A 12,398-nucleotide genomic window follows, 5' to 3' on the forward strand; every position below is an offset into this window, starting at 1 on the left:
AATGGGCTTTTCCATCATTGAATTAGCCGCTAACTGCTAAAGCAAGTTGCCATCCAGATTGGATGCTTCCATGGATGCCACATGGGCTGGGATTTGTAGATAATATATGAAACATGAGGTCAATCTCTAAATTTTCTCATCTCGTCATTGTTACTAATGACAAACCTGTTGTGTCATATTTGAATATATGCACATGCGATTAGAGAGTATTTTATTGTATTTGTAGGTGTTTTTGGTCATTTCAGTAGCTCCACTAGACATCTAATAAAACTGAATGAAGACAGGGGCTGTGAAGCTACAAAAAAGGTACAGATGCTCTGATATTACAATCCTGTCTGATACTGATAAGCCAATTTCATTTGTTTTAAATTTAGCCATTACAACATTACAACCTAAAGTACAAAAAATGAATAGTCATGAATCTCAGATAAAGATTATATTTAATAGTGTTATTAAACTATTCATGTTTTTTGTTTAATTTTGAGCTTTAGGCAATCAAAATGTAAAACAGGCAGAAATTAACATGCACAATTAAATTTAATAAGCAATATATCCGATTTATCATGCATTCCTACAAAAAAGCACTATAAAATTATATGCAAATATAATTTGCCTTTGTGCACATTAAACACTGTGCATTAAAACCACACCAGATTTTTTTGTGAACAAAAATGAGATTCGAGACAACTTTTATGGTGTTTTTCTATTACTTTTGTAGCTCAACAGCCTCCATTTTCACTCTATGGAAAGAGACGTTCAAATCTCCTTCCATGTTCCACGGGAGACAAAAAGTCATACAGGTTTGGCATAATATAAGGGTGAGTAAGTGATGGCAGAATTTTCATCTCTGGATGAACTATGCCTTTAAAGTTTTGCTTCATGACTGAAGGATGCTACAATTGAACTGCACATGTTTACAGATCCCCCAACCACAAGGAAGAGGTTTGTTCCTGGATGACACATGGGCTGGGATGTGGGGTGCTCGTCTCTGAGATGTGAGGCCAATCTTTCGGGTTAGCCAAGCCAGAACCCAATGCACTCTCTTTACCGCAGCGTACCGGGACCCTCAGTGCTGTAATGGTGATATGGACCATCAGAAACTCCTTCAACAAACATTCTGTCCAATCTGTCAGAAACAGCCTTGCACTTATAACCCTGGTAAGGCTCACTCACCTCACTCTCTCCCTTGGCTCATTGTGTAAATACGACGAGGCCAAGGTTTCCATGAAGAAGAGTTAAACGGCAGTGTGTGTGTATGAGAGAGAGTGACTTACCAATGCAGGTCTTGCTGTCCGAATGCAGGGCATATTTCTGATGACATCCACACACGGGCCCCACGTCGGTGTCATCGCATGTGTGTTGGCAACCACCGTTTCCATAGTTACATGTCACTGGCAACACACAAGAACTGTGAGGAGGGCTAAAAAGAAAAGTGTACCGCCATGGACACCCTTTTAATCAAGGTACATATTTGGTCATGGACAGATGTAGAAAAATGCTATATAAAAATTTATATAATCTTGTATATTTAGGATAGTAAAGTAAACTTATCAAAGGAAGACAGAATGTGTCCAAAGGCTTTTGCTGATGTCAAAGGGCTTTGGCTGGACAAAGAGGACAACTGGACAACTGACTAAATATTTCACATCTAATACATTGTGCAATACTTGGATGAAAAGGAGTTTCAAGGACTTTGGCCCACGGTTTTCCCACTAGTATTAAAAATAGAAGAATGACAAATTGTAGATGAAAGTTCTCCAGATGTTCAGGCCAGAGGCACAGCATTATAAACCAATATGTCCTTGACAGATCAGTGGCTGAGGTGGTTTGTTTAAGGAGACATCAGTATTAGAGGACAGACTAAAATCAATAAGAAAACCTGTTGTTTAGCTTTGACGCCACCAGACGTTTTCCTTTGAAATGTATATTGAGAAGCCAACTTGTGGCCGAAAGGAAACTAAGGGATTTTTCATACCACTTGAAAAGAATCTAAACAAGTGTCTTTAACTTGGATGAGATCAATACTTACATGATGACATTATAATTTGTAGCTACATCAGTTATAATTATGTGGTCATTTTAAGTGCACATCAAGTATTTCTTTCCTTTTATAAAAGGTTTTACACCTGAAGACATAAACAGCATTTCTGACAAATATGTTAAAAATGTTGTACACATCCAGTCATGTCAGTCATGTCATAAGTTTCAATAAAGAGGTTGCCTTGTTGAGATCCATAATGACCAGCAGAGATATAAAATTAATAAAATAAAATTATATATTATAAAATAAATAAAAATGAATTCTAAAATTATATATATATATATATTTTTTTATTATTATTATTATTTTTTTTTATATATATATATAATATCTATTCTGGCCAGGGATTACATAATTCATGTATGACAATTTTAGGATTCTGAGAGAGGGAACAGAATGAAATTGGTAAGTTCAGTAATTTCAGAAAGTTGATACATACATTTGCAGTCATGCTGATTTTCAGCTAGCTCAAATCCTGGGCGGCACTCACACGCCACACCGCCTTTGGGAGTCTCTCTGCAGATATGGGCACAGCCATGGTCCTTATTCATACAGTTCATCCCATCTGCCGAAAGAAAGACAGTGAGAAAAACAGAGAGAGAAACCTGAGTTACAGTCGTGTGATCTTCCCATTACAAACACTCCTCTGACAGGCTCCTGGAGATGAGCGTGTGATTTTTATGAGTGGTGTAAATTAGTTTAATGTTTCTGCCACAGGACCTTTTTTCACACACAGAACAACACTGACACTGGCTGACCTGTGGAAGCACACACAAAGACTCTCTCCACGGACAACATGCTCAGCAAACATCTACACTCCTTTTTTCCTCTTTCATTTTTCCCCATTTTCTTCTGAGATTGCAACATCTCTCCTCATGTTTCACCCACAGGAATAATTCACCCACGAATGAAAATTCTGTCATCACTTACTCTCCCTCATATCGTTCCAAACCCGTATGACTTAATTTCTTACAGAGAAGACAAAAAGATAGATTATGAAGAACATACTGGTTGATTTTTTCCAAACAATTACAATTTTTCTAATTATATTTATTATTAAACTAGAGCTTTAAAGCTTTAAATAAGACCATAAAAGTATCATAAAAGTGATGCACTATATTCCAAATCTTCTGACATATGTTCACTATATGTGAAAAATAGACCAAAATGTGAGTCATTACTCTCATAAATTGATTTTTCAACTAATCTTGTCATTAAATTATTTTTGTTCAAGATTTTTCAAGTTTTTTCAAGTTCAAGCTTGAAAACTCTGATTTGTAAACTCAAATTGCACTTGCATTGAAATACAACCAGTATATTTTGTAATATATGTGCACTATATGACATATATTACCAGTATATATGGCAATGTATATACTGTATATATATATATATATACATATACACACACACACACACACACAGAGGTGGAAAGTAACGAATTACATTTACTCGCGTTACTGTAATTGAGTAGCTTTTTTGTGTACTTTTACTTTAAGTAATTTTTAAATACGTAATTTTACTTTTACTTAAGTATATTTTGTTTGAAGTATTGTACTTCGCTACATTTTAAAACACATTAATTACTGAGTAAAAACAAGACAGGCGTTATGGTGCAGACCCAGCTGAAAACGAAACCCCGTCGTATTCTGATGAAGTTGAACTCGAAGGAAATGAAGTGAACCCCTGGCCATATTTAAGCTCTATTATGCAGTGCAAGCTGTGTTTGCCTAGGGAGACCAAACTAGCAGCTTATAAAATCTCGACATCAACCCTTCACAAGCATGTATAGGTAAGGTAAATGCTTGCATCGTTGCATTGGTGGTTAAAATGAAGCTTTGACAGTTTAGCAAAAGGTTTTGCACAAATTAGCCAAAAAGACAGTGGTGCAGGTTGTGCGATATAGGCTATATCATCTGCGAGAATATCGTAATTGTTGTTTTAACTATGTGCGATGACATTATCAGTATTTTGCCAAAAACCAAACAAAACACTCCTACAGAGTGCCGTGAAGTCTAGTAGATTAGACTAGAGCGCGCGCATTTAGAGTGCGTTCTTTCACTGCGTGATTCAGTCTGTTAAAATGTATTTAGAATGATCACAAAACTGAAGATATAGGGGCTGAAAATTTATATATTTATATCATTTCATAGTAAATCAATATCACACGAAGAGTGCCGTTTTTTCCTCCAAAAACCAGCATGACTACATATAGATTTTTTCTCACAACAGTTCAATAAACTGTTAAAAAAGTTAATTAATGGCGCTTTTCCACTGCATGGTACGGCACGGTATGGCTCGGTACGGTTCACTTTTGGGGGGTTTTCCACTGGGTACAGTACCTGGTACTTTTTTTAAGTACCACTTCGGTTGGGGTTCCAAGTGAACCGTACCATAACCAAAACGTGACGTGTAAACTCTGCTGATCACGGATTGGCCGGAGAGAATCGTCACTACCTGCGTCACTGAACTTGCGACACAAACACAAAAGAACCGCTAGATTTAAATCAGCACAGCCACCGAAGGATCGAACGCAACTGTTTTGAACGAGTGCACCTTTTTTTTAACAACCAAAAAGTTTTGTTGTCTGTTGCGGAAGAACAGACGTTCCTCTCGTTGATAGCAGAGGAGCAGATCCAGCGAGAGCTTGATGGGGGGATGCGGAATGAAACAGGTTTTTTTAGGAGTCGTGGTAGTAGAGGCGGCGCAACTATAACGACATGTGAATAATCCCGCCCACTCTAAAGCGGTACTGAACTGCAGTGGAAATGCAAACCGTGCCGAGCCGAACCGTGCCATTCTGAGCCGTACCGAGCCGAGTCATACCACACAGTGGAAAAGCGCCATAAGAGACTTGCGTTTTAGACATCATATTGCCTGTTTTTGCTCTATTTCGACAACAAAAATAATTCCAAACACAGCCACCATAGCACAGTTTTGCATCTCTGAGCAATGATGGTGTTTCATTCCTGAATGAATCAACCGTTTAAATGAATCGGTTCAATCGCAATGACTCACTTATTAACAGTGACTTGCTGACACCTACTGGCGGTTTTAATTTCACATTTAAAGTATCTTTTGATTTTATTATTTTTTTATAATTTCAAATGAGTATTCAACATTTTATGTCTTATATATCAAAACATTATTTCTGCATTTGTAACTGCAGGTTAAATGCATTCATGTTCTGCATTAAACAGTGAGTAAATACATCTAAATGCCACTTCCGATTAAGCTTTTGTGTTTCCTCTGCATTGAAAAGATGAATTTTGTTGATACTGATTTAATTTGCCTGGTAACAGCCCAAATGTCTTATTCTAAATAACTGATTATTTTATTAAAAAACAACTGGTTTGAGATTTATAGGCCTATCCCAGGGGTGTCAAACTCAGTTCCTGGAGGGCCGCAGCCCTGCAGAGTTTAGTTCCAACCCTGCTCCAACACACCATGTAGTTTTCAAATAAGCCTAAATGATTAGATTAGCTGGATCAGATGTGTTTAATTAGGGATATATCTAAACTGTGCAGGGCTGTGGCCCTCCAGGAACTGAGTTTGACATCCTTGGCCTATCCCATTTTTGCCTCCCTCCCACTGTTAAAATGTAACTAAATAAATTAATTTTAAAACGAGCTACTTTTTACTTTTACTTGAGTAGATTTTTAGACTGTACTTGTACTTAAGTAAAATTTCATTAATGTAATGGTACTTTTACTTGAGTAGAATATTTTCGTACTCTTTCCACCTCTGTGTGTGTATATATATATATATATATATATATGACATTGCATAAATGGACAATTTTCAATTTAGAAAATGTCAGAAATTTCAATTAGCTTTTTCCTTTCCCTCTGATCTTTTATGTAGAGTATAGTGCAGTTATCTACCATAGCATCTCACCGTCCTTAGCGAATCCTCCTAGTTTCCTAAACAAAGCGATAACATAAAAGCCCTGAAAAAAAGACAGAGACAAGGGATGCCAGAGAGGTACTGTTGGGCTTCTCTAATGGACATCCTCCTCATCTTCAGGCTAAACAATGAGAAAAGAATGTGTGTGTACACAAAAGCAAGTCTCCGTGGAAACATGGCGGGTTCTTGCATCTCTGCCCCCTCTGTAGCCTCTTCAGAAGCGCTAAGTGCTCTCAGGACAGAGCCTAAAGTGGGCTGCTTTTCTGTCGGCGTCTTGGAAGACACCTTGATGTGCCCAATTAACATGAACTCTGGAGAGGGTGTCAGACCTTTAAATGACAAAGAGATCTGCCACATTTCTCACCCAACAGTAAGAGAGTGTGAATGTGTGCTACTATGAAGCATTTTTACTATGAACCATTACTCTAGGACTGCGACTGGCAGACTTATACTACTATGAGACTTCATTAGGCCGCATAGGGTTTTGGTGGTGTTTTAACTGGAAGTGTTGGAGATGAAATGAGACCTTCGCCCCGGCCAAAGTTTTAAACATGCCACACGGCTGTCACAAGAACACAGACAGGAAGGAAAACGAAATATTGACCCCTTTCACCATAACTAATTCGTCATTCCTCCATCTGTGTATATCCACAGCAGCACTCAAGAAAATGTGAGAAAAAAAAATGCGATTATGGGAAATTTTAAGTGGGTGCTTGTGAGAGAAAAAGACAGCAGGCTCATGCACATACGTGTATGTGCCTGTGTTTAATATCAGCATGCACTCCATGTGTCCATGCGCTCTGTAACCAATAAACCCACCACTTAAAATAAGTGCTCTAAAAGCCCCAAATGCAATGTCAAAAGGGAAGCCACCTTTTAAAGTCTAATGTATAATAATTTATACACCAATTACAGTGCAGCTTAACCCGGCTTTACTTCTGGCCCGACAAAACAGTCTCAGATGTCCATAGATGGAGAGAATAGGATGGAATCTGTCTTTGTAACGCTGAACGTCAGCGTAATTTGGATACATTTGAAATAAAAGACCTCTGAAGATGGCCTCCACATCCAACAACTCTTTATAAGGGTGGAGAACTGTTGTTTTAGCAGGTGAGGCTAACACAGGAATATCACAGGAGGAGCCCAGTTGTTTAAAACATGATCTAGAGTGTTTCTGACGTGTATAATTGTTAGCTGTTAGAAATAAAAGAGTTAAAAACTTTCTGACAAAAAACAAAGTGAAAATCTGCTATACTTTGTGCTGTTTCTGACAGTGTGTAGCACCTACTGCTCTGCAGTTTCTTTTTTGTGAAAATGTTTATTTTTTAATCTTACAGATCATTTCAATCTATCTAATCTGTTTGTTTGGCACATTTTGAAGTAAACTGGAGCAGAAAAGCACTCTTACTCATTTCATATGCAAAAATGCATTTTTTATCTTAAAGGCACAGTAGCATGTTTAATTCTAAAGCATCCATTAAATTCTGACAGATCATAGAAAGGGTTAAAAGGGTCAATAAAAACTAAATGATGACTGTTTTGGACAAAACAATTGTGACTAATAATACTAATTATAAAAATTATGATATGACCCTTTGGCTAACAGGAAGTGAATAATTTTCCACAGTAACAGTAAAACCCTGGTTAAAAGCATGTGTGATCAAGTTTGAAGAGAAAAAAACTTTTCTGTCATTTGAAGTAACAAATTATCTTTAAAAATAGGTTACCTATACACAAGTGCACACACATGCACAAACATATCCACAGGCCCCCTTTTTCCCATCTCTTGTAAATGCCATTTTAATTTAAATCTGTCAGACTTGCAATCTCTCTCCAAATGCACAATGCTATAGGTACTAAGCCATGAATTTCAATTAGGCTCTTTTTTCACCAGCAACCATTGATGTCCTTCAACTGAAAACAGCCTTTTCCAAAAACCCTCCCCAATCTCTTCTTCAAACATAAGCTTTCTTAACAGCTTGTCACAAGTTCTCTCTCTCTCACTCTCTCTCTCTCTCTCTCTCTCTCACACACACACACACACAAGCTTATTAATTACGGTTAACATTAAAGTGGACCTTTTTCTGGAACGTTCCCTGGCTAACCCAGTGACCCTTAATGATGACACAGTGACTGGAGAAAGAGACGGTATTCCAGGGTCTATGTTTGATTCTATTCTCTCTCTACTTATGTCTTTTCCTGAACATGAAGGTTTACAAAGACCTGGTGACTTTAGTGTGATCATACACTAACACACACACTTTAAGCCTCCTGACACAGTGCAGCTGTTTTCTTCAGTGAGGAAAGAGTCAGATATAGCAAAAGAGAGAGAAAGAGAATCTGAAGAAAAAAACACCACAGCTGGACTTGGGACACCTCTTCCAAACGGCGATGGACTGGAGCTAAAAATACAACCAATGATCTGTACCTGCAACTGCAACCCACAGCAGATAATTCCCCACTATAGTAATTACCACATACATTTAATATAAACTGTGAATTTTATTAAGTTCTTGATATAATAATTTTAGAGCATTTCAAAATACACATTTATATTTTACCCACATTTTAGACATATTGTCAATTTCGTTTTATTAAAACAAATAAATAGTTTTAAATGAATTGAATGACTAAATATTATAACTAAAAATATATTACTATATAAACAGTGTTATTTTAGTATCAAGATGCTATTATAATTTTTATTAACATATTGAATCTGTTTTTGTTTTTATATTTTCCATTTTAATCTAAATTTTAGTTAAAGTTTAATAAAAAAATGTTTTTTCATTTTTAGTAGTTAACTGTAATAAACCTGTTATTAAATGAATAACTAAATAAATGAAGAAATAAATAAACAGTAAAAGGGCCAGGCGTAAGACTAAAATCAAAAAACGGAATCCTTACTTGATTTGGTTTACAAAACCAGTCTGAATATCTGGTACTGAACTGATCCAGTTCTCGCGCTCCAGTTGCAGTGGATTATAAGTGAAAAGTGACTTAAATTTGAGTCTGTACACAAAGCTATCGTATGACTTTATAAGAGAGTGTAATACAATGGACAATTTTTTTTGGCTACTTTTATGGTGATTTTGCACTTTTTTTGAAGACAAAATAAATAAAAAAAATCTGACAGAATTCTCCCTTTGGGGTGAGAAGTCCATTTAAATGAACCAGCCAGAGAATATTTTCTTCCTTTAAATCTAAGTATATTTGCTTTGTATATTTAAACAGATTTCGACAGCTGGCCCTCAAGTCAAGGGAAAAGTTCCGATGCTCCGTATAGCCAGTCCATCCCTCCTACCAACATGACTCCACCTGCAACAGTCAAACTACATCGCTCTGGAAAAAAACTGTTAGGGAAAAGACAGAGAGAAAACTATAAAAACAGAGCAAAAGAGGAAACGCAGAAGCTTATGAAGTTTACTTCACCTCAAAAGCTAATATTTAATCACAGTATTTATAACCAGCGGTATTAATTACGGTTAACATTAAAGTGGACCTTTTTCTGGAACGTTCCCTGGCTAACCCAGTGACCCTTAATGATGACACAGTGACTGGAGAAAGAGACGGTATTCCAGGGTCTATGTTTGATTCTATTCTCTCTCTACTTATGTCTTTTCCTGAACATGAAGGTTTACAAAGACCTGGTGACTTTAGTGTGATCATACACTAACACACACACTTTAAGCCTCCTGACACAGTGCAGCTGTTTTCTTCAGTGAGGAAAGAGTCAGATAGCAAAAGTGGGAGAAAGAGAATCTAAAGAAGAAGAAAAAAAACACCCTAGATTCTCAAATATGTGTAGCCTAAGTAAATGCGTTTTGCACCTTTATAGATTGTTATTTGATCAATAAATGGTGATGGACAAAGTAGACTAATAGTGTAATCTATTTACTACACATAAAAACCCGACTTTTTACTTAAGTACTAGATATGGGTGTTATGCCATAAAATATTTTTAATACGACTGACTTTGCATTTAATGTGAATTTAAAGGGGTCATATGATGTTGCTAAAAAGAACATTATTTTGTGTATTTGGTGTAATGAAATGTTTACGCGGTTTAAGGTTCAAAAAACACATTATTTTCCACATACTGTACATTATTGTTTCTCCTCTATGCCCCGCCTTTCTGAAACGCGTCGATCTTTACAAAGCGAGGTGTGCTCTGATTGGCCAGCTATCTAGTGCGTTGTGATTGGCTGAATACCTCAAGCGTGTGATGGTCATCAGTGGCAAATTCTTTAAATATAAAAACGTACTTACAGTCTGTGAGTCAGAACAGCTGGCATTGTAGTCTACTCTCCCAGGATCAGGAAACAGTCCTCCATAAAATGCGCTGGACACATCGGAATATTTCGGTTGAACTGTTCTGGAACAGTGTTGTAAATACAACTTAACCACTGATTTCTAGTCGTGTCCTCTTTTGGAAGGCCAAACAAAGTAGTTTAGTTTTCACAACGAAACACAGTGTCACACACGGCGGGCTACAGTGAACAGAGGCCCGCGGCCTAGAGTGAGCGGAGGCCGGCTTGAGTGAGCAGCGGCGGACGGGCTTGCGGCAACCACATGTGGCGACCCCGGGCTGGACTCCGCTTCGTCCACGGTGAAAGCCGATCCGGCGATCGACAGCACGAAGTTGATGTATTTCCTCAGCAACCACACTCTTAAAAATAAAGGTGCTTCAAAAGGTTCTTCAAGCGATGCCATAGAAGAACCATTTTTGTTTCCACAAAGAACCATTCAGTCAAAGGTTCTTTAAAGACCCATCTCTTTCTTACCTTTTTGTAACCTGAAGAACCTTCTTTCACCACAAAGAACCTTTTGTCGAACAGAAAGGTACTTCAGATGTTAAAGGTTCTTTATGGAACCATTTAGACAAAAAGGTTCTTCTATGGCATCATGAAGCACCTTTATTTTTAAGAGTGCAGCACGGATCAGCTCTAGGCATGACGAAGCGGATATCGTCCTCTTTTGGAAGACCAAACAAAGTAGTTTCGCATTCACAATGAAACACACAGCGCCTTCATGACATGGCGGTGGCAACAACAATACTACAGCGAAAATAAAATTGACTCCTTAACGGTATTATGCAAATGTTCCCACATCGTGATGTAGACATGTGGGGGCATGTTAGAATGAGCCGTTTTAGGTAGATGTGGTTGACTCTTAACTTTTATAAAGAATATCTCTTTGGATTTGAGACTTTAGTCTTTGCAACTTTACAGATCTTCTTTTTGCACCAAGAGCTTGTAACACCCCAAATTGAAATCGCATCATATGACCCCTTAAATAACAATATTGTACGTTACTAATTATAACACTTTAATTTTACAGAGAGTAAAGAACATTTACATTATCAAATAACATTTTCATTCAGTCTAGCCAGAGTTCAGGCACTCTCAAAAACTCCCATTATGATCACTGAAGCGGTTTACTCTGTTAAATGAATATATTACTTACATTCGTACGCACATCTGCACTTTGTTGTTTCTGATGAGAGCATTTGCCAGATAATTCAGTCAGCAAGCAAGTGAACAAAACACAGCGTTTCAGCGATGACTCACCTGAATGCCTCTGATTGGTCACTGCATTCATAAGCTCAACAGAATCGTGTGTGATTGGTTATAATGCAGCACTGTACAAACGCATCTGTCTCTGGCTCAGTGCCAGCCAAAGCGCGAACGCAGATTTGAATTTAGCAGCTGATGCTGTGCCGCACTGAACGATATAATCACACCGGTGTGATTGTATCAAATATAAAAAGTATAATACGCCTATTTTTTGTCTTTTGGAAGCTGCATTCAAAATCCACTTGGCTCAGAAATCTGAGGGGGCACATGCCCCCGCGATGGACTGAAGCTAAAAATACAGCCTATGATCTGTACCTGCACTTGCAACCCAGATAATTCCACACTATAGTAACTAACTACAGTATGTATAGGTTAGGTTAGACTTAAATTTGAGTCTGTACACAAAGCTATCATGTGACTTTATAAGACTTAGAGCAGTGTTTCCCAACCGGGGTGCCGTCTGTTGAGAGCAGGAGTGCAGTGTAAAAAACAAAAAATTTTAAAAATATTTTTAAATTGCTAAAATGTTCAAAAAAGCATCTATTATATAATATCCATTTCTGATGTCGCCAATAATTAGAGATGCACCGAAATTTCGGCTGCCGAAAATTAGTTCACCGCTCAGGTTTCACTTTCACGTGGTGTGACGCTCTGCATATTATACCGTTTATGCGAATTGGAACAGCAAAGTACACTAAAAAATTGAGCCGACAGGAAACATCGATGTAGTACAGTATTGTTTCTGTCTGCAATAGCCCTACTGTGTTGTAACATGGTGTGATATATGGGCAACTCTGGTAACACTGCCCTCTCATTCATGGATCTGTTAACCACTACGTTATGCTCACGTGTTCTGATAATAATAGCTTTCTAGG

General features: G+C 37.5%; 1 protein-coding gene across 7 annotated transcripts in view; it reads right to left on the bottom strand.

Annotated features, from left to right (window-relative positions):
- Window positions 1–12,398, bottom strand: part of LOC107580481 (signal peptide, CUB and EGF-like domain-containing protein 1) — an 82,344-nt gene that overhangs the window by 35,720 nt on the left and 34,226 nt on the right. For all 7 annotated transcript variants that reach the window (XM_016266181.1, XM_016266213.1, XM_016266208.1 and 4 more), the window contains exons 6-7: window positions 2,481–2,606; window positions 1,275–1,391 (exon numbers count right to left, since the gene is read on the bottom strand). In XM_016266181.1, the coding sequence (XP_016121667.1) occupies window positions 1,275–1,391; window positions 2,481–2,606 (243 nt within the window). The remainder of the gene's footprint in view (window positions 1–1,274; window positions 1,392–2,480; window positions 2,607–12,398) is intronic.

The sequence above is a fragment of the Sinocyclocheilus grahami genome, unplaced genomic scaffold (assembly GCF_001515645.1).
Source record: "Sinocyclocheilus grahami isolate Dianchi unplaced genomic scaffold, SAMN03320097.WGS_v1.1 scaffold33.1, whole genome shotgun sequence".
NCBI lineage: Eukaryota > Metazoa > Chordata > Actinopteri > Cypriniformes > Cyprinidae > Sinocyclocheilus > Sinocyclocheilus grahami.